General features: G+C 51.6%; 9 protein-coding genes across 9 annotated transcripts; 6 read left to right on the forward strand and 3 right to left on the reverse strand.

Annotated features, from left to right (window-relative positions):
* Positions 1-1,114: 1,114 nt before the first annotated feature.
* On the forward strand, positions 1,115-2,547 carry N7468_001542 (ferritin-like domain-containing protein; the record flags this gene model as incomplete). The annotated part of the gene is made up of 2 exons (XM_058470839.1): positions 1,115-1,513; positions 1,579-2,547. The coding sequence occupies 2 exons, from the start codon at positions 1,115-1,117 to the stop codon at positions 2,545-2,547; spliced, it is 1,368 nt and encodes a 455-aa protein (XP_058333980.1).
* A 1,779-nt stretch (positions 2,548-4,326) lies between these two features.
* On the reverse strand, positions 4,327-6,408 carry afeA (adenylate-forming enzyme AfeA; the record flags this gene model as incomplete). The annotated part of the gene is made up of 5 exons (XM_058470840.1): positions 4,327-4,732; positions 4,842-5,018; positions 5,062-5,836; positions 5,943-5,967; positions 6,148-6,408. The coding sequence occupies 5 exons, from the start codon at positions 6,406-6,408 to the stop codon at positions 4,327-4,329; spliced, it is 1,644 nt and encodes a 547-aa protein (XP_058333981.1).
* A 1,273-nt stretch (positions 6,409-7,681) lies between these two features.
* Positions 7,682-7,888, forward strand: N7468_001544 (uncharacterized protein; the record flags this gene model as incomplete). Its single annotated transcript, XM_058470841.1, has 1 exon — positions 7,682-7,888. The coding sequence occupies one exon, from the start codon at positions 7,682-7,684 to the stop codon at positions 7,886-7,888; it is 207 nt and encodes a 68-aa protein (XP_058333982.1).
* A 2,085-nt stretch (positions 7,889-9,973) lies between these two features.
* N7468_001545 (integral membrane protein TmpA) lies at positions 9,974-11,565 on the forward strand (the record flags this gene model as incomplete). Its single annotated transcript, XM_058470842.1, has 2 exons — positions 9,974-10,774; positions 10,834-11,565. The coding sequence occupies 2 exons, from the start codon at positions 9,974-9,976 to the stop codon at positions 11,563-11,565; spliced, it is 1,533 nt and encodes a 510-aa protein (XP_058333983.1).
* Positions 11,566-11,959: 394 nt separating this feature from the next.
* Positions 11,960-12,370, forward strand: N7468_001546 (uncharacterized protein; the record flags this gene model as incomplete). The annotated part of the gene is made up of 1 exon (XM_058470843.1): positions 11,960-12,370. One exon carries the CDS (start codon positions 11,960-11,962, stop codon positions 12,368-12,370), a length of 411 nt encoding a protein of 136 aa, XP_058333984.1.
* Positions 12,371-13,315: 945 nt separating this feature from the next.
* Positions 13,316-14,053, reverse strand: N7468_001547 (uncharacterized protein; the record flags this gene model as incomplete). Its single annotated transcript, XM_058470844.1, has 2 exons — positions 13,316-13,865; positions 13,953-14,053. The coding sequence occupies 2 exons, from the start codon at positions 14,051-14,053 to the stop codon at positions 13,316-13,318; spliced, it is 651 nt and encodes a 216-aa protein (XP_058333985.1).
* A 2,813-nt stretch (positions 14,054-16,866) lies between these two features.
* On the forward strand, positions 16,867-18,181 carry N7468_001548 (FAD-dependent oxidoreductase; the record flags this gene model as incomplete). The annotated part of the gene is made up of 2 exons (XM_058470845.1): positions 16,867-16,881; positions 16,934-18,181. 2 exons carry the CDS (start codon positions 16,867-16,869, stop codon positions 18,179-18,181), a joined length of 1,263 nt encoding a protein of 420 aa, XP_058333986.1.
* Positions 18,182-18,945: 764 nt separating this feature from the next.
* N7468_001549 (uncharacterized protein) lies at positions 18,946-21,480 on the forward strand (the record flags this gene model as incomplete). Its single annotated transcript, XM_058470846.1, has 5 exons — positions 18,946-20,195; positions 20,248-20,358; positions 20,412-20,700; positions 20,767-20,850; positions 20,947-21,480. 5 exons carry the CDS (start codon positions 18,946-18,948, stop codon positions 21,478-21,480), a joined length of 2,268 nt encoding a protein of 755 aa, XP_058333987.1.
* Positions 21,481-22,323: 843 nt separating this feature from the next.
* On the reverse strand, positions 22,324-24,000 carry N7468_001550 (alpha-arrestin; the record flags this gene model as incomplete). The annotated part of the gene is made up of 1 exon (XM_058470847.1): positions 22,324-24,000. The coding sequence occupies one exon, from the start codon at positions 23,998-24,000 to the stop codon at positions 22,324-22,326; it is 1,677 nt and encodes a 558-aa protein (XP_058333988.1).
* Between the last annotated feature and the right edge of the window lie 2,527 nt (positions 24,001-26,527).

Genomic DNA, 26,527 nt, shown 5'->3' on the forward strand with positions numbered 1-26,527 from the left:
ACGAGCATTTCGGTTGGGGCCGCGAATGGCGGGCGTTGATTGGGCAAACGGTGCGCGGTGCGCCCCGGCAGTGACATAATGAGGGGCATCGGACAGACCATGAAGTTCTTCCTCCTGGAGATTCCCAACAACGAAGCAGAGATCACATGGAACGGGCAACAGTTTTATTCGGGTCTCCAGGCTGAGAGACGAAAGACCGCGAAAAATCGACGCGGGAACATGGAGATGTCATCCGACCTCTGACCGGCGAACTCTCGGACTGCCCATCGATGATGCTTCTTCCATCGCGATCGTCGATGCGCTGCAATCAGCCTTCAAGATATATAGCCTGACGCCCGTCTTTAAACTTCTCTGCCAATGAAGAGTCTCCCATGGCCCACACTTCCGCGTCTCTGTCTGCCTCGGATGTGGTTGACCTTGACATTCTTGATTTCCACGGTTCGTCCGCGCGTCATTGCCGCCAGCACCCGAAGATCTGCAAGTGGCCACTGCGAGCATTCTGTGCAATAATACGTGAATCGGATGATTCCTGACTAAAATAATTCACGTTGGGCTTGCGGGGCCCTTGAGTCGTCCGAATCGGTGTGTAAATCCAATCCTGCCAAGGCATCATTCTCAAAAAGAGCTCGCCACCTGCCGGTGGTTCCGGGACAGCGTGGAACAGCTTGGAACAGCTGTTCGCGCTGGTTCACCCTGCTCTCTCATGATTCGATGCAACCTTCCGCCATAGCTCTTTGCTTGCAGCCTGGGAGTGATGACACTATGCACTAAAGGTCGTCGTGTCGTTGACCTCATTGCACTCCAAGCCACGCGTCCAATACTTCATTCTGATCCCGTAGCTCACCGTACCAGTCATGTCACTGGCTCTTGATGGTCTTATTGGCCATCTCTGTGGCTGGGTTACCGTCTGAAATCCAGTTTGCGTCAATACGGTCGGACCCTGACTGAAAATTTGAGCTAAGTGGAAGCTTGAACGAGGACCCTATATAAACTTGCTCGGGGCCAAGATCGCATTCCCTCTGTATCCCAGTAGTTCTACTTCTAGTACGTCTTTTTTTCCCCCCCCTTTCGCACTAGCGCTCCCGGCCAGAACGACCAGGAGCTAGGAGTAATCATGTGGAACTCTTTGCTCGCTTTGGGCCTGCTGGGCTCATTGCCCTTGGCTTCAACATCCGCGCTTCCCCGAGGTGTAGATATCCTGCCGCGAGCACAATCCTCGCAGGCAACGCCTCATGCGCTCTCGTCGGCCACCCCGGCTCCAACCCGGTCTCATCCCGTGTCTTTGCCGCATTCTTCGTACACAGGAAGTGCATCCACGACCGGGGCCTTGACTGCTTCATCTATTGGCAAGGGCATCTCTGAGGTGTCAATTGCACCTTCGGCTACAACCTACCCCAGCGATGGAAAGCTGCACAACCCGGAGCCTGCTCCGTATGTCCCTGCTGGGGGCGTGGGTACCAGTGGCAGTATCCCCGTCTACAACGTTCGCAGCGACTTTGACTACGAGTCTTTGGTATGCTTCAGATGCTCCTTCTCTCTTGCATGAACAAAAACAAGCCATCTAACAGCTTTGCGCAGGCTCTCGCACTCTACCAAGAGTGGATTGAACTAGACCTCTTCCAGGACGGTCTCCGGCGCTTCACCGCAGATGACTTCAGCGCCGCCAACCTCTCTGCGTCCGACCGCGAGTTGATCGCCTACATGTCGCTGCAAGAGGAAGGCCATGCCACGCTGGTCAGCAACATGCTCGGCGCTGAAGCGCCCCAGCAATGCGCCTACGAGTACCCCTACACCAACGTGGCGGAGTTCATTGACTTCACCCAAAAGTTGACCCGTGTCGGCGAAGCAGGCGTCTACGGATTCCTCGCCCACCTCGACTCGCGCGAGGCCAGCAACCTGCTGACCCAGTCCATCAGCGTCGAGGCGCGCCAGCAGTTCGTCTTCCGACAATTCCAGGGCCTGCACCCGATGCCCGAGTGGTTCGAGGTCGGCATCCCGCAGTCGTGGGCCTGGACGCTGCTCGCGCCGTACATCAGCTGGTGCCCAGCCAACCAGACGCGGCTCGCGTGGCAGAACTTCCCTGCGCTGACGATCACGGATCAGCCCACCGTTGCGAAGGCGGGCCAGCGCGGGAATGTGTATGAGAATAACACGATCACCCCCGGTACGAACGTGGCCAAGGCGGACAGCGGCAGCTCGGGCTCGGGCTCGCCAAGCAGTAGCAACGGCGGCGCGTCCGTGGCGACGGACAACCATTTGCCCCTCTCCTACCCCGGCCGCCAGGTTGGTTTCACCTGGGATGCCCCCGGAAAGAAGGTTGGGCCGAACAACAGCTACGTCACGACGACGCAGGCTGGCGATCCCAAGTACGTGATCTGGGTGTCGCAGCTGAACGTGACTTACACGACTCTGCGGAGTAACGGAAGCCACGGCGTTACTGTTCAGCCGGACGTGGAGGCTTACATGGGCGATCCCTTGATCAACGGCACGATCTTCGTGGCGCTGACTGATGCGGCGCCACCCTTAGTCCGTTCAACATTAGCTTGATCAACCCTCATGTTGTTGCTGGTCCTGCTATCTACCAGGCTGGCTAAATGGGCCTTATGGGGTTGATTGTGCAAGAATTTCGTTTCTTGCTCTTGCTAAGTGTCTTGTATTGGATGGATTGATTGGCAAGGACTGCTGTGGATATGGTGTTGTGAAGTTTTCAAAAAAAGGTTGGGCTCTACCATAATCCCTATAATCTTCTATTGGAGTCAGGATACACGTGGTCTCACGCTGGTTATAATGGTATTTGTTCCAAATATAATGTTGTTTGATCGACAACCTTGTCTTAAGACCTTCAGGATTTCGGGGTGTATACTAGTATGAATTTATGTACTACATCGCCGGGAGGAAAGTTCCTAGCAAGTTTCCACCTTCATCGTACCCGAAAGCTTCGACATCTCCGCAAATATAGTTCCCGCACCATAGTAGGACAAAAAGTGCCCTAGTAGTGTGCTACGGTCAAGATTGTCAAACAGATTACTAGTGTATATAAAGATGCAAGAACCATAAATTTATTATTACAAACTTCAAGCTCTAACTAGTTATTGCCTCCCGACTCTAATCAGATTCAGGGGACCCGCTGGTCTTGACAGGGGCGTTAAAGAAGATGATCTTAAAACGGCAGAAGGACCAAATGACAAGGTCCGTAAATTAACCTCCAAAACCTCCCGATCCAGTCAATTCGCGCCCGAATTTTCAAGACTCGTTCAACTTCACATGCCATGCCCAGCCTTACTAGTACCTATGGGGGGGGACTCTGCTTGACCACCGGAACAATTCGAGTCATTCAGCCCGAGGCTAACGCTGCACGAAACTAAGCGGTGACTGCGCCGTCGAATGCCACTTCATTTCGCCTAATTGTCGAACTTGCATTGCCCCGTTATCCACCGGTCTCCGTGGCCTGGCCCCCCCCCGGAGCCTGGGGACGCCTCCCGGGGGGAATGGAGACCGCTGATTGGCCAAGGTAACGAATACCTTGTTCTTAATGCCAAATCCTATGTCAGAGGCGCAAAGGCTAGAAAGAACTGCGCAGCCTGAGGCCCTTTGTTCGCCGGACCTACCTGGAACATGCGAAGACTCGAAGACTTTCGTACTCCGTAAATTGGTAGGTGTAAGGGCCAGAACCTCCCCCCCCACTCTAAAAGCAAAGTTGCCCGATCAGGCTGGGGAAGACTCTGAAACTAAGTTCCCGGGATCCAGGGGCCAGGTTCCTGGACACGTTCCTGTGGCAGATGGAACGAGAGCCCAGGGCTCGCGTGGGAGGATGCATGGCCGGGGGGCAGCTACCCGACAATTTGTTTTGTCTGCGCAATTATTCCCTGCAAGGTTACACACCGATCTCGAGCCTGATCGAATCGGAGATTACAGGTGGAGCCGCTGGAGTACGAATCATGTATTTGTATTGTATTAATGAAAGTCATCGATAACGTGGTTATCATGCCGCTGGCAGTGGTATATAGCGCGAAATCCGGGGCAGAAAAAAAAGGCGTAAAAAAAAAAATGAGATCCCCCCCAATGGAGTAAATATGGACAAGGGACAAGATCAACAGTCAGAATCGTGAAGCGTAGCCGCGGAGCAGCTCAGGTCAAAACACCGGAAATTCACCCAAGCCTGCCGAAACTCCAATTCTGGATTAACGCCTTTACCTCGCTCCCAAATCCCCAAAAACAGAATGACAAGGAAGCAAAACCGAAACAACAAAGCAGGGCACGCCGAACAGATCTAAAGAAAGAATCGCCTTGTAAATACATCGTCGTGCCGGGCCAGGTACTGGTAACTTACACCGCAACTCGTCCTCCGGGCGCCAGGCCCATAGATAGTTGGTGGCCGGCGGATGAGCGCCGCTCGAGGTCGAAGCGCGACAGCAGCGAGGTCACCATCTGCCGGTAGGTATTCATCTTGGCCAGCTTGAAGCGCTGGATCTTGCCGCTGGGCGTGCGCGGAATCTCCTCCACAAAGAACACCCCGCCATCCAGCGCCTTGTAACTGGCCAGTCGCGCCCGCGCAAACTTGTATACCTCCTCCGCGGAAAGCCGGCCCACAGTGGGGTCTCGCGACCGCACCACGAACGCCCGAGGCACTTCGCCGCTGCCATCTTTCACGGCGACGCCGGTGACCGCTGCGTCGATGATGCCGGGGTGCTGGAGAAGAACGGCCTCGAGTTCGGCGGGGGGCACCTGCCATCTATAATTGCAGTATGAATTAGCTCGAATCCACTTTTTTTTTTTTTGGTCTGGATCTTTCCTCTGATGCAGCAAGTCCCGCATCAAAAGAAGATTCGGGTTCAACTCACCCTCGCACTTTGATAAGCTCCTTGGTCCGTCCCACAATGAAATACTGCCCCTGCTTAGCGTAGGCAATATCACCCGTGCGGAACCAACCCTGCGCCTCCTTCCCATCCAGCCGACCTCGGTATTCCAGGAACACTCCCGCGCTTCGAACGCAGAGGTTCCCCGGGACAATCGTCGCTCTGCACGATATTTCCCTCGTTATCAATCAAGCGCACCTCGTACCCATCCAGCACCCGCCCGATGCTGCCGGGATCAGCCCGGTTATTGTAGCTGGCCTGGAAGGCAATGCCACATTCGGTCATTCCCCACAGCTGGCCCGCATAAGCCTCGGGCTGCAGCAGGTTGCCGAAGGCTGCAACGGTGGCTCCATCGATCGGGGCACCGGAGATGGCGACGTAGCGCAGCGAGGCCAGGTAGTTGGACACCGGCAGCTTGGAGGTGAGGAATGAGTGGATCACGGCGGGGACGAGATAGGTCTCGGAGATCTGGAACCGGTGGACCATGGCCAGAAATTGGGTCATCTCGAATTTGTGCAGCACGAAGAGAGGATGACCATAGCGGACGGGGAAAATATGGGTCCACAGGCCACCGAACAGGTGGAACATCGGCAGAGAAATCAGTCGGCTCACAGGGTAGTCGACCGGGTTATAGATGGAGCGATGTTGGGAGATAATGTTGTGGTGGGACAGGACGGCTGCTTTAGGAAGGCCGCTGGTACCGCTGGTGGAGAACATGGCCGCCGGGGTGGTTTGGGCGGCCATGGGGTCCTGGAAGGTGAACCAGTCGCTTTCGCCATGGCGGAGCAGGTGGGCGAAGTTCAGTGGGTGAGCTTCGCTTTTAGCTGAAAAGACCTCAGGGCTGACGGCATAGCCAGCCTCGTAGGACAGGAATAATTGCGCGCAGTAGTCGAAGGCCTTGGGGTCTACCAGGCAGATCTGCTCCGGAGTGATTCCGCGCGACGCACTAACCTCGCGCACCATGGAGACATTCTCCCGGACTGGCGATGATCAGTCTTGGGTTTGCCAGACTGATTATATGATCTAATTCTTGGGGTTGGTTTCGGGGATTGGCGCCCATGTATACCCCTCCGGCTCCCACAATACTGAAAAACAAGGCAGGATACAAGATCTAGAAAATTCCCAATCAAGTTAGCCAATTGGTCTTGTCTGATACTCTTTTTCTTTCGTGCAGAAAAGAGGAGTGGGGGAAAACGTGGTAGGATCGCCCTCTACTGGGAAGGGGATCCATGGAAGCTAAAAAGCAATAGTCTGAACTCTTTTCGAGCTTTGCCAGGGGGGTGGGACTTACGCTATTTCCAAGCATGACCAGAACACAATCGCCCTGCTGGACATTGTGTGCCTTGAACCCTGCAATTAAAGTCCGAACCAGTCGTCGGAACTGGGTGCCTGTGAAAGACTGGGAAGGATCTTCGGCATCAATGAAGATGGGCTGGTTCTGGTTGTATAGGTTGGGACCGCTGAAGGTGAAGGTCAAGAGATCCGTATAGACATCTCGATGGAGAAGAGGATCCATTGCGCCACCCGGAGCAGAAGAATTCCAGTACCCCATCGCGAAAGGCCGGGCAATAGAAGAGTGGGAAGGAGGGGGAATGGGAGATAATTTTATAGAGCAGCTCGGGAAGCAGAAGGGGGGGGGGGCCACGAAAGTATAAGAACGCCCTGCAGGACTCCGTAGGGCAAGTCAAATCGTATATCTCCAATGAGAAAAAGAAAAAATAAAAGGATTTTGCAAATCCTGGAAAAGCGCTATCGATGACAGGCTCTATGATTCATGCCATTTTGGAGAGCGGGTTCAGTCAATGATTTAATAAATGCGAATAATCCGAATATGATATGCGTATCAGATCAGACGACTTCCCAAAGCAGCCCCAACGGTCAGGAGCCACAGAAGACCCTTGCGACGATCGAGCCGTGCGAGATAGGACCGTAACAAAGCCATTACCACGATACCCAAGCAGTATTTGGAATATCCATGGATTTGGAATGGCAGCTTATGTGATCGGCGCTAGTGGAAGATGGAACCCACTTCGCGGCCCAGAAAAGGAATGCAGCCTGCTGATTGGTGGACTTCTAGGGCCAGATGGCGGGATTAGTGAGCCGAACGGCACCGGAAAGGGAAAGATAATTACAATACCTTTCTGATTTGCTGTGCTTCTCCCTGAATTCCTCCCAAGGTTTCATAATCTACAGAACTCCACCTGCAAAAGTACGCCGGAAGTGCATCAATTGTAACAAGAATATGATCTCACAAACAGATCTAACTTCGGTTCCCACGCTTCCGGCAGAGGTGTCATCGCTGGTGATATGCGCTACGGTTGAAATGGTTCACGCAGCTTCACGGGCTCCCGGACTCCACCACATGTTCGCGCTAATACTGCTAGTGGTGCGCGCATCACTGCCGCAGTCACTCACAGAACGCACGTCTTCGGGGCCTTGTTCCCCCCCGTCCCAGGGTTACCCTCGTGTTAGCCCGGCCGTCAGAAGCCCTCCGCCCCTCCCCCAAGGACCCCCTCTCTCCCCAAAATTACCCCCTGTCTTACACATGGGCTCAATTGTGCTGCAAAGCTCGGTTCAACTGGAGCACCGGGTTTGTCTCTTTCCATATAACTGACACGCGGTTTCGCATTTCGCCCTGTATCTCACACACCGCCATATTTGCGCGAGCACGCCAGGGCCAGTCCAGATCGACCAGGATCGCCATTCGGGGTCTCGAAGTGGTCCAAGTCTCCTAACCTAAATCCCCAAAAAATTCGGTGCTAATGGCGCTCTCGACCCTCCGCCAGCCACCTTAGTCCCCGTTGATTCGTATAATAGTGGGAATGATGGAGTCGACGGCGCCATCCTCCCAGTCAGATCTGGGAACAGGAATGTTCTACCGGTCCATCGAAGCGGATCTGGACCACTTGAAGCCTGCGCCCCTCTTTCCCACCACGCATCCACGGCTGAAAATCAGCTGCCATTCGAGATCCGGCGAGCTTGCTTGCCAGCTCCACGCCCCACCGCGCCCCACCGCGCTCTTTTTGGCATGACGGCGTCTGTCCGTTCGTTTTCGCGTCCTGGAGCCGAGGATATCGAACCCCTCTCATCAGGCGATCGACAGCAGGAAGTCACCATCACCTTTCCTGGCGGTGGTTAGCTGGGATATCCCGATCGCAGCTGGTCCCGGAGCCCTAGTTTGTGGATCATGATCCACCTGGAAAAGTGATTGATCAAATATCTTCATTGCCCAACAAGAAACTGATATCACTTTGACCTCTCTGATCCTCGAAGGAATAGACGATCGAATCGTGGGAAAGATCAATAAGCAAGTAATAATCGTGAGCTTGGACGCCTTTGGTTTGCGCTCCACTAGTGTAATCCATATATCCTATTACACTGAGCAGCTTGTGGCCCGCGACACTGGATTGGATCCACAACGATCGTCGGGTTTGTCGGTCTGGAAACTTTGTCCAAATTCTGGACTCTCCAACAAGCGAGGAAATCCCGAAGTTCACACAGCGTTGTACTCCGTAATCAAGGCAGTCATGACGGCGGCCCCGCTGCAAGCAATGATCGTCTGCCCTTGTCAGATAAAGTAGGCTGCACCCAGTAAGGGAGGAAAAGACATGGCCCGCCTCCACGTTCAGGAACAGAGGTTATTACCCAGAGCCCGTGCGCTCAGTCTGTCAGCCTGGCCTTATCATGGGGAGGAGGGTTTCTTCACATAGATGAGTATGTTAGTTTGAACTCCGTATGGGGTAGATTGGGAGACAATCGCCGAGCATCTCCTTTCCCCCGCTCCTTGGACGGTGCCATCCAGATTTGCTCAGGTTCCACTTCGTGGCCACGAGCAGTTCATGCACTTCGGCCGATCATCTCCGGCCAAGTTTTCCAGCTCCAGTCGTACTTTTGAACAGTCAAAAGGGAAGTCCTGCATGCGTAGTTCGTTGCTAGCCCATCTGCATACAGACCTACAGTGGCAACGGCTCTCCCGCCAATGCCACTTGACGTGGGAAGAGTATGAACAGTCCAGCCCAGATCATCGGAGATCACCGTCAATAGGGCAATCCTTGCTTCCTTCTCCCACGCCCCCCCCTCTCCCTCCCGTCCACTTGCCCTGATAGCGCCTTAGTTTTTCAGCTGGGTAGTTTTTTCAGCTGAAGGGGCAATGCGGGCATGGTCTGATCTCGCATTTCGTGATAAACGGTTCGGGGACGTTTTGCCATGAACACCGACTCCTTCCAGCTGGGGCTTCCCGTCCCCGTCGGGTAGAAGTTGTCACAGGTGCCATTCTCCCGGGCACGGCTTGCGTCTCCATAATCGACTCCATTCCATGGTCATGGCTACTGGCCAAGTCCTGCTCATGCTACCTGAGAATGGCACAGTCCTTCTTCGCGACGGGCCAACTCATTGGCAATGAGGCTTCGCGCTAGCGCATGCTGCACTGGCTAGACGTGGATCTGGGTTTTGGATCTGGCCGCGTGAGAGTGTCATACACCTTCTTGGGAGGGACGATCCCCAGATTAGGCGAAGTCCTAGTATTTACCAATAGAATACCGATCGATCCTGTGCCCGGAAGGCTACCCGTAACGAAAAAGGGTTGGGGAACTGGTTAGATCCGAAAAACAAAATAAGATAAAAAGAAAATTGACACAAATCGTGCATACATCAGAAGTTAAAAAAAAAAAAACTCAAAAAAAGAAAACTCAAAAAAACAGAGACGGAGGTTGATGATGTGTTCGTAGCAAATAGAAAGGCGGGACCAGGGCGGATAATTCAATAAGTGTCATAGTCGGGGCAGAAGTGGGTAACAAAAGTGTCCGGAAATGGTTTGTGATGAAAACAGCAAAAAGCAGCGGGAAAAAAAAACCGAAAAAGAAAAACAGCAGGAAGCGGGCGAGTCTTGATCGTGGCGAATCGTCTCCTTCCCCAAGTTCAAAGGCTCCTTACCGTAATTGGTCAAGGGCAACAATTACCCTTATTTTCTTCTCTTTCCATATTAGTTTCCCTCCTTTTGTGGCCGTCATCCAAATATATCCGCGACCTCCCCCCCACCCTCATGGGCCGGTTGCCAACTCTTTTATAAGTTTCAATTCAGTTGCCTTTTGAACTCCTCTAGAGATCTCTCTCTAACAATGTCGGAGACAATGGAGATCTCAGAGAAAACGCCCAACACAACCGCGCCCATGGAGGAGGTTCACAGGGGTGTTAGGGGCCCAACGATGGAGGAGGCTCTGGTTAAAACCCATACCCGTCACCTTTCTGGTGACACTTTGATCGAGGGTAGTTTTGATATCCAGAAGCCGAAGCTTAAGGAGGTCACCGAAGACACGAAAGTGCCACAGCCCGCCATCGACCTGGAGGCTCAGACCGTGGTCGGGGAGCAGAAGCGTTTCTCCAGCCTCCGGTTTGCCTTCTTCACCGTCTATCGTCGGTTGTTCACTATAGTCGCTTTGGTGAACATTGCGACTTTCATCTATGTGATGGTCTCCGACCAAAAGCTGCTTGCCTTGGTTAATGCCACGGCGGCCAACCTGTTGGCATGCGGTTTGGCTCGGCAGCCTCTGGTGGTGAACACGATCTTCTTCGTGGTCTGCTCAATTCCCAGGTCAGCGCCATTCTGGTTGCGCCGGTACTGCTCTCAGGCCTACCATTATGGTGGTGTACACAGCGGTTGCGGCATTGCCTCTCTGCTCTGGTACCTGGGATTTGTGGGGCTGCTTTCACACCAGTATTGGAACCCAGGACCTGTCACTGCAACGACGGTCACCTTCACAGCGGCCCCGGTTGTGCTGACATACATAGTCCTGGTCTTGTTACTGGTGATCATAGCTGTTGCGCACCCCAAGTTCCGCATGAAACGTCATGACTATTTTGAACTCACCCACCGTTTCACCGGATGGGCCGTGGTGGCGATGTTCGTTGCCTTGCTCCTGGTATTCTGTTATGAAATCAGTTCGGCCCAGGCAAGAGCATGGGTCTTTTCGTCATAGAGCTTCCCGCCTTCTGGTTCTTGGTAGTGACCGTCATCGCAATCATCCACCCTTGGATCCTGCTGCGCAAGGTGCCCGTCAAGGCCGAGCACCTCTCGTCACATGCAGTGAGACTGCACTTCGACCATGCCCAGACCGCATTTGGCAAGGGTATCCAGCTCGCCAAGCACCCCCTCCGTGACTGGCATGGCTTTGCCACTTTCAAGGACCAGGGGCCCGAGGGCCCACGAGGCCATCAGACTCGCCGAGGACACCGCCGAGGACCCAGCTTCTCGTGCTTGGTGTCGAAGGCCGGCGACTGGACGGGAGACAGCATCAAACAGCCCCCCTCGCACTTCTGGAAGCGTGGCGTTTTGATCTTCGGCTTTGCATATGCCATGCGTGTGTATAAGCGCCTTATTGTGGTGACGACCGGATCTGGTATCGGGCCCTGTTTGTCGTTCATCGGCGATGAAAAACGGCCTGACTTGCGAGTCATGTGGCAGACACGTTCTCCATTGACGACTTACGGTCAAGAGGTGATTGACCTCACGAAAATTATGGACCCTGAGCCCTTGATCCTGGACACCAATCTGACCGGACGAATCGATATGGTGCCGATGATCCAGCGCGAGTTCAAGCAGTTCAACGCCGAAGCCGTGTGCGTGGTGAGCAACCCCAAGTTGACTCAGCGTATTGTCTTCGAGTTGGAATCCCGAGGCATCCCAGCCTTCGGACCGATTTTTGATTCTTGATTCCGGAACTGGCAGCTCTCGTCAGATGTTGGAGTCCTTGATGGCATTTTGGCATGTCTGGGAAAAGCAGGCGTTGATGAATTTCGGTTTGTTGGAAACTTCTTTTTTCTTTTTTTTTCCCTTTTCTTTCTTTTCTTTTCTTTACCTCATTATCATGATGTATATATGATTGATGTCTTGCGTCTTTTTTTTTTTCGGATTCTGATTGCCCCCGTGGGATACCCCCCAGTTGAGAGATACAGGGAAGATGGGATGAAATCTAGAAGAGGGGAAAAGAGGAGTGATTGCATGGCGCTCACGATATTATAATGATCCTTGTCACACCGGTTTTGAAGGAGCGCTAAGGCCTCCCCCCCGAACCGGTGATGCAAACAATGAACAAGTCAACGTTCCCATGGACGCTAAAGTTTGTGATGAGTACATTTCGTACATCAAATTCCAAATTAGTTGGCTCCACTCCTGGCGCGCTGGCGCGCTGATTGGCCCTGCCCGGACTCAGTATAGGCCTGATGAGGGGCCCCCCCCAGGTCGTTTCGGAGGTTTGTCGGCTCGTCCCTTCACCGTTAGAAAAGAGGAAAAATGTCCTATCACAGCCGAGTGCTTGACGAAGAATCTTCCGGCTCTCTTTGGAACGGTCCTGCTTTTTTACTCTCACGCGTGTCGCTCACCTCTGCTCTTGACCGCTACTATCCGTCGGTCGCGAACCCCACCCCTGGGTACGGGTTGCCTGCAGGACCCTCTCGATAGCAAGCCCTTCGTAAGCTCCATGCAAGGAGGGTGGTGCACATCACAGGAAACAGTTTAGTTGAGGGTCTGAGCTCGCAGATTCGGGGGGGAAAGGAGCCAATTGCAGCGGCGTCGGGGGAGGTCTGTTGGGTTTGCGGAGTCGCCGATCTGCTGGGTGCTTTTGGTTACTTGTCGCACAAGATATGCTTTCCCCCCTCCATTTCCCGAGTCACTTGTCGGGCTTTTCGGGCAGATGACTTGTGTCAATAGTTAAGAGGATTTGCCATTCTACAGGACTCTTCGAGTAGGAGAATTTGGGGAGCGAGTGCAAGTTGCGCGGGCTTGTCTTTTTTTTTTTTGGTTCAAGTCTGCAGAGCAAAACGGGTAACTCAGGCCGCTCGCTGGGGGCGAGTGGGACCCCATGGAGCGGTAGATCAGGATGTGTCGCCTGTTCGAGGCTAGTTGAGTGCAAGTGTTGGTGCCAACAATGTGCTTTGGGATCTGATTTGATGTCACAAGGATGTCGCTGCTGTTTGATGTCATTTGCACGTCCTATCTAAGGAATCTCGCCGGTGAGTTGTTGGTTCGGGTAGACCAGTCAACTGGAGCTGTCAGCCGCTATGAAAGCTGCCGATGTGCGGAGTGTGCTGGGTTGAATGGAGAGAAAAGGTGGTTGGATTTTGCTCATCCACTGGAACAGCGATGCCATGGCCAGCTGAATTACTACGAGTATGGCCCTGGTCTTCTCCAGCATTCTCTTCCTCTAGACTGAGTTTCTAAGGAATCTAGACATAAAAGTTTAAACTAAATTACAGTAATGTTCGAAATTGGCTTCCATGATTTGCGTAGAGAAATTGTCTCTGGAACCCTAGCGTATATGCAGGGTCTAGCTCGTAAAGCTTACACAGTAAGGTTCTTTCAAGACTTTACTTTAAAAATGGTAAATTACGTGTACGAAAGCATAGAGTGGTCAATATATGATTGCTCATTCGATCAAAAAAACTGATTGACATGAGTGTATTGATCATTGAACGACATCTCCAGTCTCCCATCTCTGTAGGATAACAGTATACGACTGAGTATTAGGGTGAGCGGGACCTAATACTTGTTGCTGCTTAGCAACACAGTCTGTGAGCAATTCGATCGCTTGGGAATGCCGACCAGATGATTGCCAGGTGAAAGCTAGGTTGGCCATACTGGTTAATGTATCCGGATGGTCCACGCCAAGCTTGGTCTTGCGAGTCTCCATGACCTGCACCTCGAGCTTCTCAGCCTCCTCCCACCGGCCCTGGTTCCTATATGTCGATGCGAGGTTGGCCATGCTTGTTAATGTATCCGGATGGTCCACACCAAGCTTGGTCTTGCTTGTCTCCACGACCTGCACTTCGAGCTTCTCAGCCTTCTCCCACCGGCCCTGGTTCCTATATGTCGATGCGAGGTTGGCTATGCTTATTAATGTAAGGGGGTGGTCTATACCAAGCTTGGTCTTGCTTGTCTCCATAACCTGGACATCGAGCTTCTTAGCCTCCTTCCACCGGCCCTGGGACTTATAGGCGACCCCAAGATTGTTTATACTTATTAAGGTATCCGGATGGTTCACACCAAGCTTAGTCTTGCTTGTCTCTATGACCTGCACCTCGAGCTTCTCAGCCTCCTCTCACCGGCCCTGGTTCCTATATGTCGATGCAAGGTTGGCCATGCTTGCTAATGTATCCGGATGGTCTTCGCCAAGCTTGGTCTTGCTTGTCTCCACGATCTGCATCTTGAGCTTCTCAGCCTCTTCCACCGGCCCTGGTTACTATATATCGATGCAAGGTTGGCTATGCTCTTTAATGTATCCGGATAATCCTCGCTAAGCTTAGTCTTGCTTGTCTCCATGATCTAGATATCGAGCTTCTTAGCTTTCTCCTACCGGCCCTTGTTCCATAATATCGATGCGAGGTTGGCTATGCTTGCTAATGTATCTAGATAGTCCCTGCCAAGCTTGGTCTTGCTTGTCTCTACAACCTGCACCTCGAGCTTCTCAGTCTTCTTTTACCGGCCCTGTTTTGTATATATAGACGCAAGATTGGCCATGCTTATTAATGTATCCGGATGGTCCACGCTAAGCTTGGTCTTACTTATCTCCATAACCTGCACCTCAAGCTTCTTAGCCTCTTTCCAAAACCCCTCAAGCCGGTATACTATCGCTAGTATTGTACTGCTTTTAAGCGTTTCTGTACCTTCTTCTCCAAAAATCTGGGATCTGCATTCTCTCGAGATAAATGCCATTTCCCTTGATTCTAGGATATGTCCACTCTCCTGCGCATACCATGTACCCCTATAAAGCACAGTAGCCTATTTGTGTAAGGTTTTATAGGACTTTGGTCGATGTAGTACTGCCGATTTGATATGAGGAAAGAGTGACTGACATGTTTCCCAATTCTTATATTTGTTAGTCGGAAATACAGAGTGCAGAACAGAGATAAACTACCCCTTCCACTGCTCAAGCTGGCCTTCAACCTATAGCTATGTCCGCACTATAAGCTACACGAGTCGGTATATAACAAAAGTTCGGTCAGTCTCCCTGTCTAAGATTAAGGAAAAGTCGCCTAGTATCAGCAAATCCTTTTCAAGATAAATATCTGTTTTAGATGATTTATTATCTATATCCTGTTCGCTTGTGCTTTTGTCTTGTTTCTCCAATAGTAAGCTCTGTGTAATGCGGAGAATTGTTTCTAGGATCCCCTGTCTATCAAAGAAGCTTATAAGAGATAGTAGGTCTATTACAGACACCCTTATCCTTCGAATATAATCGATTGATATTTGCTATGTCAGCAAAACAGAATTCTTGGCCTCCCAGTCTTGGTAAAGAAGCCTGGCTTCTTCGCTAAGCAAGTGTACGGCGTTGCGGTCACTCTTTTGGAGTTTGAGTAGATATTGTGATACTGAATAACGCCGATATACGATATAGCTAGTAGTCTGGACGATTGCGAGTGGTATAAACTCTAGTTCCTGGGCTAGCTTGTTTATCTTTTCAGGCTCTGCTGATGTGCTTAACTTGTTCTATATTAGATCAAATGCTTCGGTCTAGTTTATCGGTTGTACCTCAATAAGATTCTTGTACTGGACAACATCTAATGCTACTCCTCGGTTTCGACTGGTAATAATTATTATCCTATTCAAGGTCGAGAGAAGATACCTAAGCGACGGTTGGTCAGGAGCATGACTTGATATATCTATCTGGCCCTCTATACTAAGTGTAGACGACCGGCGGAGAAGTTCATCATCGTCGACGTTATCGAGAACAAGAATCCACTTCCCAAGCTTTTCGTCCTGCAACCAGTTCCCGAAAAGCTAAAAGATATAAGTGTTACAGTCTTGACGCCCAGGAATCTTGGCTCGATCGGCAAGGTCTCGGAGGCTTTTTTCGCAGCAAGCGGAGTTACTGGCATGTACCCAGAAGACCCACGTGCCAGGGAATTTTTGTCGGATCCGGTAGCAATATTCAATAGCAAGTTGTGTCTTCCTACTATCTTGTTAGTATCTAGAAGCCTTACTTTTAATTGCCAAGTTCTTACCCAACACCTCCAAGTCCAACGAGAGCGACTCTAGAACCTGCTATCGAAGTTCTCTCCTGGATTCGGTCAAGGATTTCATGGCGACCCACAAAGTCTGGATCGCGCGGGAACGGTACTGTCCAGAGAGGTTCGGGGCGGGACTCTGTTTGTTCTGAAAGCCAAATCTATCGTTAGCTTACCGACTCGCTATGCTTAGTTCTGCTGCCTCGGTAATCATACCTTTTGATATATATATCGGTCCATGACTATTTCCGACCTGGATTCCTGAATTATCGTGGCCAAATGATATTGAACTCATGGTTGCGATGCTATTCAAGGGGGGGCTGGGTTGTGTCATGGCAAGGCTGGCGAGAACACTTGTTCTAGAATCTAACCCCGCTATCATGTGACGCTAGGTATCGACACCCATCGATCTTGGTCCCAGACGGGAAAGGAGCCTGGGCTGTTATGGGTGGATACTAGGCACGAGGCACGAGCTCCTTCCTCCCTCCCTATTCGTGGCTGTAACCAGCAGCATCCGCAATCTAGGCTGTGGTTGGCCTTCACTTAAGATCATCTCGTGAACTCTCGAGTGGGAGCCAGCAGGTTTAAGCCAAAGCAAGGCGGACAGTATTAAATGGGCAGAATTTGTACTTAAGGTACAAATAATAACAGAGGCAGTGGCGTAAGGATGTTGTCAGGTAGCTTACTGTTTTCTATTTACAAGCACGGATGATCTATAAGCTAATTGGATAGGGACTAGGGTGTTTCACCGTTGCGGTAGCGCTAGGGTTTGAGACAGATTCTCTGTGAAAGACATGGAAGCCAATTTCGAACATGACTGTATCTTCATCACGGAGCTTCGAATTCTTGCCGACTTGCCGTGGCAGGCGAATCAAATTACCTGATAAGGTTTAGTGTCCGCGGCATCACCGCGGAGGTCTTTTACTTATATCTACCGGTATGGAGGCGGACTACAGCAGAGAAGAACTCTGCAAAAGTCTAGTTCTAGAAATAAAACTGAATCAAACATACAATGCCAAGCAGAAAGGTGCGTCTGCCCTCCAATCGCGCAACAAGCTTTGATAACCAAACCGCACCAGGCCATCATCCTAGGAGCCGGCCCAGCCGGCCTGGCAGCAGCTCTGCGCCTCCAGCAGCAGACAGACATCGAATGCACAATCTATGAGCTCCGCTCCACCCCCACAACCCTTGGAGGAGCAGTTGGCATCCCGTCTAACGGCCAGCGACTCCTCCACCGCCTCGGCGTCTGGGACCAAGCCCACAGCCGCGGCTTCAGTGGCTCCAACCTCACCATGCACTCCCTTTCTGGCTCTATCGTCGCCAGCTCGGACTTCGTCGGCTGGGCCCGCGAGAGGACGGGCTTTGGGTACATGCGGATCAAGCGCACAGACATCGTGGACGTGCTACTCGACGCAGTGCAGAAGGCTGGCATCCCGGTCCAGTTTGGTAAGAAACTGAGCGCCCTAAGCGAGAGTGAGAGCGGGGTGAGCGCGACCTTTGACGACGGCGAGGTCGTGCAGGCTGATCTACTGCTCGGGTGCGATGGGATCCACTCATTTGTACGCAGTAAGTATGTTGATCCCGGCTATGCGCCGGTGTACTCGGGGATCAGCACGCTCGGGTCTGTTATTCCAGCGTCAGTGCTCAGTGCAGAGACACTGGCGCAGCTGAATGGGCTTGAGTCAACGATGACGGAGAAGGGGATGTTGGCGGTGAATCCGTGCACGGCGGGCAAGGAGGAGGTGTTTATGTTCTTCTCGAAGTTCCTACAGCTCCCCGAGGCGGGGGATAGTCGGGATGGGTGGACTGCACATGGGAAAGAGGAGGTCGAGAGCTACAGGAGCGATTTGAGGAAGATGGTTGAGCATGCCAAGGGGACTTGGGGTGATGCGCTCCGTGAATTGGCTCATGGTGTCTCGGATGTGCACTTCTATCCCATCTACAGACTGCCGCTGGGTGGGAAGTGGTCGCGGGGCCGCGTCGTGCTAGTTGGGGATGCGGCGCATGCTATGTCTCCTCATGCGGGACAGGGGGTGTCCATGGCCCTGGAGGATGTGTTCTTGCTTGCGCGTCTGCTCAAGGATCCGGCGAGACCCCTTGATGAAGCCTTTGAGAAGTATGATGCGATTCGTCGGCCGCGTGTGGATGAGATCTTTACAATGGCGGCAAACAATGCGAGGAATAGAAAGGCGACGGGAACTTGGGGTCTATGGTTCAAGGAGCTGGCTATCTCTATGTTCATGAATGTCTCTTGGGCACTCGGGCTTGACAGATCTGGGAAGGGCCAGCATCATCTGGTTTATGATATTGATGAGGCGGAGATTTGAGAGTTTCTGATCTCTTTCATCTGTACTTTCAGCATATTCCTTTTACGAGATACACTTTACCTTTGAATATTACTCGAACGCTAGCCAATGCTCTATTGAAAAATCCTATGCTGAAATCCCTGTCTAGCTCTGACAATGGTAATAAAAGGAATCTCAAGTTATCTCAGGCTTGCGTTCATGGGGTCTCTACAATGGGATGGGTCTTCCCTGAAACTTTTCCTGTTACAGGGATTGATAAAAATTCAAGTCTGTTCTTTATGTTCTAATTTAGAAATCTATTACTTGATTTCCTTTTGATCCCTGGTCGCGACAAGAACAAAAGCCATTCTAGACTGGCAAATTGCTTTGTTTTGGAATTTAGCCTCATGTCTCATCACTGAAAGGGGATAGTCTCTACCGATGACTGCCAAAAATACGGAGCTGCCAACTCTTTGAATCTTGATTTACTCGAGGTTTCGACTCTTCTTTTCTTTTTACGCTGCTCTTTCTTCTGCTCTTTCTTCTTAAGAGGTATCTGATATTGAGCTGTAGTTTCAATAGAATAAGGCAGTAGCATCCTTTGTGCATCATCATCATCTTTATCAGCCTCACCAGTATTTATGAACAGCAAATCCTCTAGGGAAACTCTATCAGAAACCACTTCGAAAAAAAAATTCAAGCCTACAGCTTCACTATTCAATCTATCAGTGCTTTCGCGCCAGATACTTTACATAAAGACTATTATCACCGGACCTTTCCTGCTAGCCCTAGGGTGATACGAAAAGATGACCACTCCAACCAAGGCCCAACATAGCGACATAAGTGACGAAGAGCACCCGAGTAGCAGGGACGGAGGCAGTGAGTGGAGTACCACAAACAGCGAGGTCGATAGTCATATGAGCGACAATGATAGCCAGAGTGATGATTACGTGACCGCCGAGAGCAGAAGTTTACACGATGATAGTGATGACGCTTATCCTAGCCGCCAGACTAGTCTCGATGCCTTGGAGAAAAATGGTGTAGACCGTGACAGTCACGATTCTCGCTCTATTCACAGCGGCAGCCATTCTAGTCACAATGACGGTGGCAATGTTGAAGATAGTAGGCTTGCTGTTCCGGATAAGAAGGCTCAACTCTCCAATCACCATGGTGACGAGGGTATGGATGCCGACGAAAACCAAATCAGCAACCAAGATGGCACGCGCGACAACACAGGTAGCCAATACGGTGCCAATACGCAACCCATCAACGACTATGAGTCGAGGAATAGTTATATTAGCCTGACCGACGAGGTCAGTCCCCACAATCGTGAGTCTTCGCTTCTCGAAGCCAAATATTTTCGTTCAATGAATCAGGCTGCATTGGAGAATATCGAGCGCCTCAACAATCTGAGGAGCGAAGTAAGCCATGTCGGGCATCCTGACTTAGAGAACAGCGAAGATGAATCTAGCCAATACGACAGCAAGCCCGACTCGAAAGGCAATGGAAGCCCCAGTGGCAGAACATCTAGTAAAACGAACAGAGGCGGGTTTTTTTCTTTCTTTGGCTCGAAGCGCAAAAATGAAGACAAGGAGGAGACTACAGTCCATCCCGTTAAGAAAGCGAAGACTGCCGAAGTGGATCTCACACCTCCAGGAGACAATTCCGAAGATTCCGAAGATTCCGAAGAAGATGGCTCCGTAACTAGTTCAGAAGGTACTGGCTCCATCGAAGAATCAGCTTCAGAGGAATACGAGAAAGACTCCGAGGAAGAGGATTACGATGAAGCATCGCAACCGAAGGCCCCAAAGCGCTCGACGACGGCCGTCGATAGGCCCGCTAAGAGGCAAAGGACACGAGGGCTCATGGACAAGCAAATAACATGGCAGCATATCGAAGTTGAGGAGTTAGATCTTCATCAGACGTACGTCGGCCATAATACCCCTGTAAAGAAGCCCACGCAAAAGAGGTGGCAGGCTAGCGGGGGCGAGGCAATTACGGATCCTGAGAAGGTGCCAAAGGGATGGACTGATGCCGAACCTGATCTTGATGAAGAGTGAGTTGAATCTCGAATGAGCTATAAGAAAATCCTAACATCCATGATACAGGGACATCGAAGCTCAAATTGCCCGATGCGAGCAGCGAATCGAAGACAAGATCTTGCCGGCGCTGTTCGCGATGAAGCTCCAGGGCTTACGCAAGAAAAAGGCCGAGAAAGAGTACGTATTGAGGCAATGACCACCAAAGAGCTTGAAATACTGATCATGTGTAGTTTGTGGATGTCGAAGGACCCAGGGCTCACCTGGCAATCTGTACGACGGCTGAACGCCCTTTATAGAATCAAGAAATCGCTCCAGGAAGGAAACGACCCCTTCAACCACCTGCCATGTGTCAACGCAATCATCGCGGTGTATAAATCCGGAGGTTTAGCATGGAACGCCGGCCTCGTCACCTACTGGAAAGATGGCGAACAGCTTTGCCAGCCACGTCCGTACAATCCCTATGAATGTGATGCTATTTACCAATATCACCTCGCTGGAGATGGATTCTGGGTTGAAGGAGTGAGTGGCTATGTTTGAAACTCCGGACGTCTCATCTATTACAGAATGGCTAAAATTTGTATCTAGCTTACTGGCCCCGGCCCTACGCCACAATTGGCGCTATTCATGGAGTCACACAAGGCAGACCCGGGAAGGCGTAGCAATGAATTTGTACGAAACTCCTCGCTCGTGCTCCCCTTGATTCCTACCTGTTTGCCTGTTTTCTTCACCTCTTGAGGCTCATTCACTAACTCAACTATCTTCTAGTACCGCATCAATGTCCGCAAGGAGAACGCTCCTGCTTCCGCCGGCTTCGACTTCGAGTTCCTACTAGACACAGGAGCCCACATGATGGTTCTGTATGAGAACGATCTCGAAATGCTGGATATGACCGATATGGCCAACAATTCTGAACCCCCAAAGACACAGTCCCTCGGCACTGCTGCATTTACTGGACCTACTGGTGATGTGTCATACGCCCCCATCATCCGAGTCCACGCGGAGATCTTTGCAGCCGAGGACGGGAAGCACGAGGAACGCAAATCGATGACCTCAAGGGACCCCGTCGAAGCCATATTGCTCCCAGGCGGCTCGGATGAGATCCGGAGACGACTTGACGGACCCTGGGCCCGTCACAAGCTGTACATGGCAAGTGTACCTTCTCTTGGGAGCCCGCCGAGGGTGTTTATGTCTGGCTTCAAGACTGGAATTCGTGATTCCCGTATTCCCAGCAATCGTACGGCTGCATACCGCTTGCCGCCGTTCCAAACTGGTAGCGGTCCAAAGATTGGAGGCTCTTGAGTGCTGGCTTTTTGTATGCGTTCTGGTTTTAGTTCTCGATAGAAATCAATGCGTTGTTTAGAATGTAATTTCATATAATTTTATTTGCACTGGCAGATAGTACAGATGTCATGATTCTACTGGTAGCATTATCTGGTTAGAGTATCATAACTGAATATGGTAGAGTTCAACTAGTGACCCATCACCAGCCATGGACTAAATTCTTCAGAAGCCTGGGCAGTTGTCTACGCCACCACTTACTAGTAGTACTGTAGTACCAGAAGTCTTTCAAGGCCAAGCTGACTTGGAAATGTTTATTATTGGCTTCCATCGATGAATGCAATCTAGTTACATGTACGTAATTTACAAATTGATTTAGTGAACACACAGGAAAAGCATTGCACGAAGCATCAGAGCTGAGAATTTGGGTCCCAAGGGGATACTAAACTATCCGGAGCAAAAATCGGTCTGTGGATATCATAGCAGAGGAAAAGAAAAAAAGGAAATCTTCCACAGGAGCCAAAGTAATGGGTATCATGCAAGGTGGAACGAAGCCTGTCCGTCCTAGCTAACAAACGCAACCGAGAGCCAGGTATTAAGTTCCCACCCACCTCTCGCCCTCTGGGCGAATCGTTGACTTTTGTTGATAATTTTATTAATGCCCTTGGTCATTAAAAGGCTGAGTAGGTGAATTCCATCAATCGTTGTCATGTTCTCTAGTGGGATCGTGACGGAACAATCGTAAGGCAGAGAGAAAAAAAATAAGAAGATATGAAGCCGGAAAATGATTTTTGAATCGTTGAGAGTCGTGGTATCATGCCGCAGAATGAGGAATCAAGATCGCAGGAAAGAAGGAAGCCATGATTACTGGCGGGAGGAATCAACCGAAGGGCTGCGAGACGGGGCCCGTGAGGCGGGCGCGGAGGGAGGTGGAGTCTGCTCGGTGACAAGATCATCCACTGTGAAGCGCACACGGCCGCGGGTAGACTGGTTGGAAGAGTGGGTCGAGTCACTATCCAGGCGTAGAGACTCCATCCGCTCCAGCTCTTCATAGTCAGGAAGGGGCAGGGGGGAGCCAACGTAATCCTCCATCATGCTGTTGGTGCCATCGAGCTTCTGGTAGCCGGGCGGGCTGGCGGGAACATTCTCGTAGACAGGAGGCATTTCCTCGTCCCAGCTGATCCCCAGGCCACTGCGCTCGGTGACGTTGAGGTTGAATTGCATGCGGAGAACGCGAGCAGCGCCAGTGGGAGTGATAAGACGGGTGTTGCGGTTGGGGCAGAACTCCTCGGCGACAATCAACTCGATGACTAGGTTGTGCTTGACTTCCAGGCCACCTGGAGCCTCCATATCGCAAACAGGGTTGGTAGTAGGGTTGATGCTAGCGTCGAACTGCATGCCGATTTCACCGCCAGCGGTATCAAAGTCGGTTTTCCAGCCGCTCTTTTCTTCGTTGTGCCCGATGATGCGAGTTTCTTGGTGGAGGACGCCCTTGCCTTCGCCGCCAATCTTGTTGGAGTGCTTCGGGCAGGCAGTGGAGACGATCTTCTGATGCTCTTCGATGCGCCACATCATCTTGCGCAGACGCCAGCGGGTCTGGGTTTCCTCGCCCTTGTCCACTACCCCGCTCAAGGTCATCTCGACTGGGAAACTGCCAATGGGATGAACCACGGATGGAAGCACGATACGACCGGTAAGGTTTGTTGGAGGGAAAATGCGAATAGAAGACTTGTCGTTGCCGGGAAGGATGGCGCGGCGGACATTCAATGGGACCTTGGTTTCGAACACCTCACCGGTAGTGCTCTGGGCACGAGCGAGCAGGAAATACTCAACGTGACCCAGTGATCCATTGCAAGACGCGGGGAGGTGACCGGGGAAGAGATAGCTGAAAGGGAAATCATGATCTCCGGCCTTGAGGGGAAGGTCGTCGGTGAGGAAGCTCCATTTGTTCAGTTCCTCTGTCTTAGTAGTGCAGCCGGGGCAGTGGTTGGAAACGGGCTTCTTGGTCGAAATCTTGGAAATGAGGCGAGCGTCAAATTGTTTCAAGGTGACCTCTCCAACCAACTCGCTGACGGCAATGCGCAGGCGACCTGAGAATAAGGCCCCGGTGGAGGTAGCAGGGGGGCCATAACAGACCAATGGAGGGGACTCGATCAGGACATCCAGAGTTGCTCCAGGGCTGCTCATCTCATCCTTGCCAATATGGTCTTTGGAGCGGCCAGTGCGTCCTAGGCTCCGGCGCTTTTCCTTACTGTTGTCACGGTGAGGGTGAATCAAATGATCCATGGAAAATGAAAGACGGCGCTCTGGTGAGCGAGCGCGATCTCGATCCGGGGAATTATGGCCAGATTTGGGGGTGGCATGGCCTGAACGTGGAGCCATGTGACTGGCTTTCTTCAGCGCGTTTGGAATGAAGTGGTGAATCTCATTGACGGATGTCGAAGAGTTGTTGTTAGAGTGCATTGGAGTTGAGGCAACAGATGACTGCATGGAGCTGGAGCCAGAGCCCCGAACGAAGTTGGGGATCAATCGGCCCGGCATTTTGGAGGTGTGTTCGTGAATGTTGGAGGGGAAAGCGCAATGCGCGGCGCGGGGTTGTAGATGTTTGATCAACAGTGGATGATGCGCAGTGATGTATGTCAAACTTGGTAAAGTAGAAGAGAGAGCCCAAAGCCTGTCAGCGGCGGAACCGCTGCTTTTGAACCTCTTTTTACAGGATCATGTGCTTGAGCCTAATAACGACCGAATCCGTGGAAAAGTCCATGGTACCATTGGAAAAAATCCATTTCTAGTAGGTTCCCACTTTTACAAGCCATGCGGCCGGCAAGGTACCGTGTTGCCATTCGCTACAAAGGCCTGGCCACTATAAAAATCCAAAATCAAGAAAGAAAAAAAAAAAAGCAAAAAAAAAAAAGCAAAAAAAAAGTCACATCGATGTGGGGCTGTTGCATAGCGTCATTGAGAGGGCTTTCAATACAGTGACCCTCCCGGTACCCAAGTATTTCGCGGTGTGACGAGTCCCACTGGACCCGCGGGTCCTCTCCCATACAAATTCTATCAGGGTGATGTAATTTTGCGGTAAGACCGCCCTCTGTCCTCGGAATCTTTCATCGATAAATTACCGACCCTATTTATGGCTCGAAACAAGGTCCTCACTTCTCTCCCCTTTACCCATTGAAACCTCCCTCAGTGGCGGTGTCTTAGTTACCCAGATCTATAAGTAGATCATCGCTTACGAGGAGTCTGGACCATTCTCAGCCCATGTCTTTGTCGGGGTTTCTTGACTGCCCACTAGGCTCGGCTGGCGTGTACCGTGTGTATGATTCGAAGTTGTCGCACGCCATCAAGCACCTCATGGGCCCGGGTATGGTGCCGGGGGCCAACACGATGTGATCTCGAACCGGGTAGGGATCGGGGACCGCTTCCTGATGCAAAGTCTAATCCCCACTGCTGGAACACATGGAACGTTGGCTGATGAGCGCGCGAATCTTCTCAATCCCCAATCAGGACAATAGGAGGAGACCGTGCACGAACTTGAAGTGAGTCACGGTCGGCTAGATGGCCGATTGAGAAATTAGGTTCTCGGTTTGCTGCTGTTTCTACTCAAAGCATGTGTTCGAGGCGGGGTACGAATCACGAACTCGGCCCCCCTGAGCGATTGAAGCAAAGGCCTTTCTGCAAGTGCTGAAGGTGCTCGAAACTACCCTTGTTTTCCTTCGACGGCCTCGCAGAACCGTGCGGCGCTGTACCCCGGATAATCCTTAGGGCGCCACGGCGATGTTCCCGGTCACCTGAGAGGAACTTAGCCTTCCGCCCGGCAACTATGCCGCGTATCCAGCTGTCGTGGACTTTCCCGTTCTACACAGCTATAGCAGGCTTTGCTCCTCTCGGACGGTCGGCTGACCTCGACATGGACGTCGGCTACCTCAACCGTGGTTGAAGCCATGCGGTACCTATCTAAAATAGTAGCATAAATTATATGGAGATAGCTAGCCGGATATCTTCTCCAAGAAGCAGGCTTGCGATCTAAGCTAAGGTGCTAAAGTGTTCATGTGGTGTAAAAGAGTTCTTCTACTGCGTAGACGAAGCGGGCGAGAGCGGCCAACTCAGCCCATACCAAAATAACAGACCCATACCACCAGGTTACCGTACAATACATGAAGGCCTCCAAAACGATCTGCTTTAGAGATTTTCCCGCTTTTCCGCTTCGAGGCAGACAAACGCGTGCAATAGAGACCCTGATCCACTTGGCCACTTAGGGATTTTTTCTCGGTCTTTTTTTTTTCAGCTTCCCTCTTTCCATGCCGCCTGCGTTCTCTGCGCCGGTTTAGGAATAGTCCGAGTCGCATCGCTTAACCCCGCAACTACATTTTGCGGGGCACATCTTCGCTTCGAGGAAGAGATGGCAGAGGATCGATACTCCTGGATGAGGGCGCAAGTCCCTGATCTCCCCTTAGTCCTGAAGTTTTAGTTCTAAGGTTCTAGCCCACCTGTCAAGCTGTGCTCTGTGCTTTTGTCGCATCCTTTGGAGCGAATCACAATCCTCATCGCACGCACTAATTACCTAACAGATTGCCTAGTAGCCCCTGGCTCAGGACGCATCAAGGGAACGGCCCTTCGTTGTACAGAGGAATCGGGTACTATGACCTGCAGCTGTGACTCCGATCATGCACTCACTCCCTTCCCGGAGGAGCTCGTTTTTGGCGCTCGCGCATCAGGGGGCTAACCACTCCGTGCTACAGGAGCTTAGCAATCCCCGTGAGTCACGTCTCCGCGGAGGGTTCGCCTTCTACGACCGACTCCCCGGATCACGCCATGAAAAGAACCGTAGCGGGGAAGGAGGGGGAAGATGATGGTGATCCGGAAAATGATCCAAAATCCCCCCGTAGGCTGTAGCAGGATCGGGAATGTCTTTCCGTGGCCTTATGCTAACATCATCTACAGTTACCCCCTAGTTATGGAGTTTTGGAAGTAAGCCGGTATTTGCACCGAGCATTTGCCCACGTGGATCACCACACCCCTTTGCGACACACCGAGCTACGAATGACGGGTACGGCCCAAAGCCCGG

The sequence above is a fragment of the Penicillium chermesinum genome (genome assembly GCF_028974085.1).
Source record: "Penicillium chermesinum strain IBT 19713 chromosome Unknown utg000002l:1.0-5270490.0:1.0-5274688.0, whole genome shotgun sequence".
Taxonomy (NCBI): domain Eukaryota; kingdom Fungi; phylum Ascomycota; class Eurotiomycetes; order Eurotiales; family Aspergillaceae; genus Penicillium; species Penicillium chermesinum.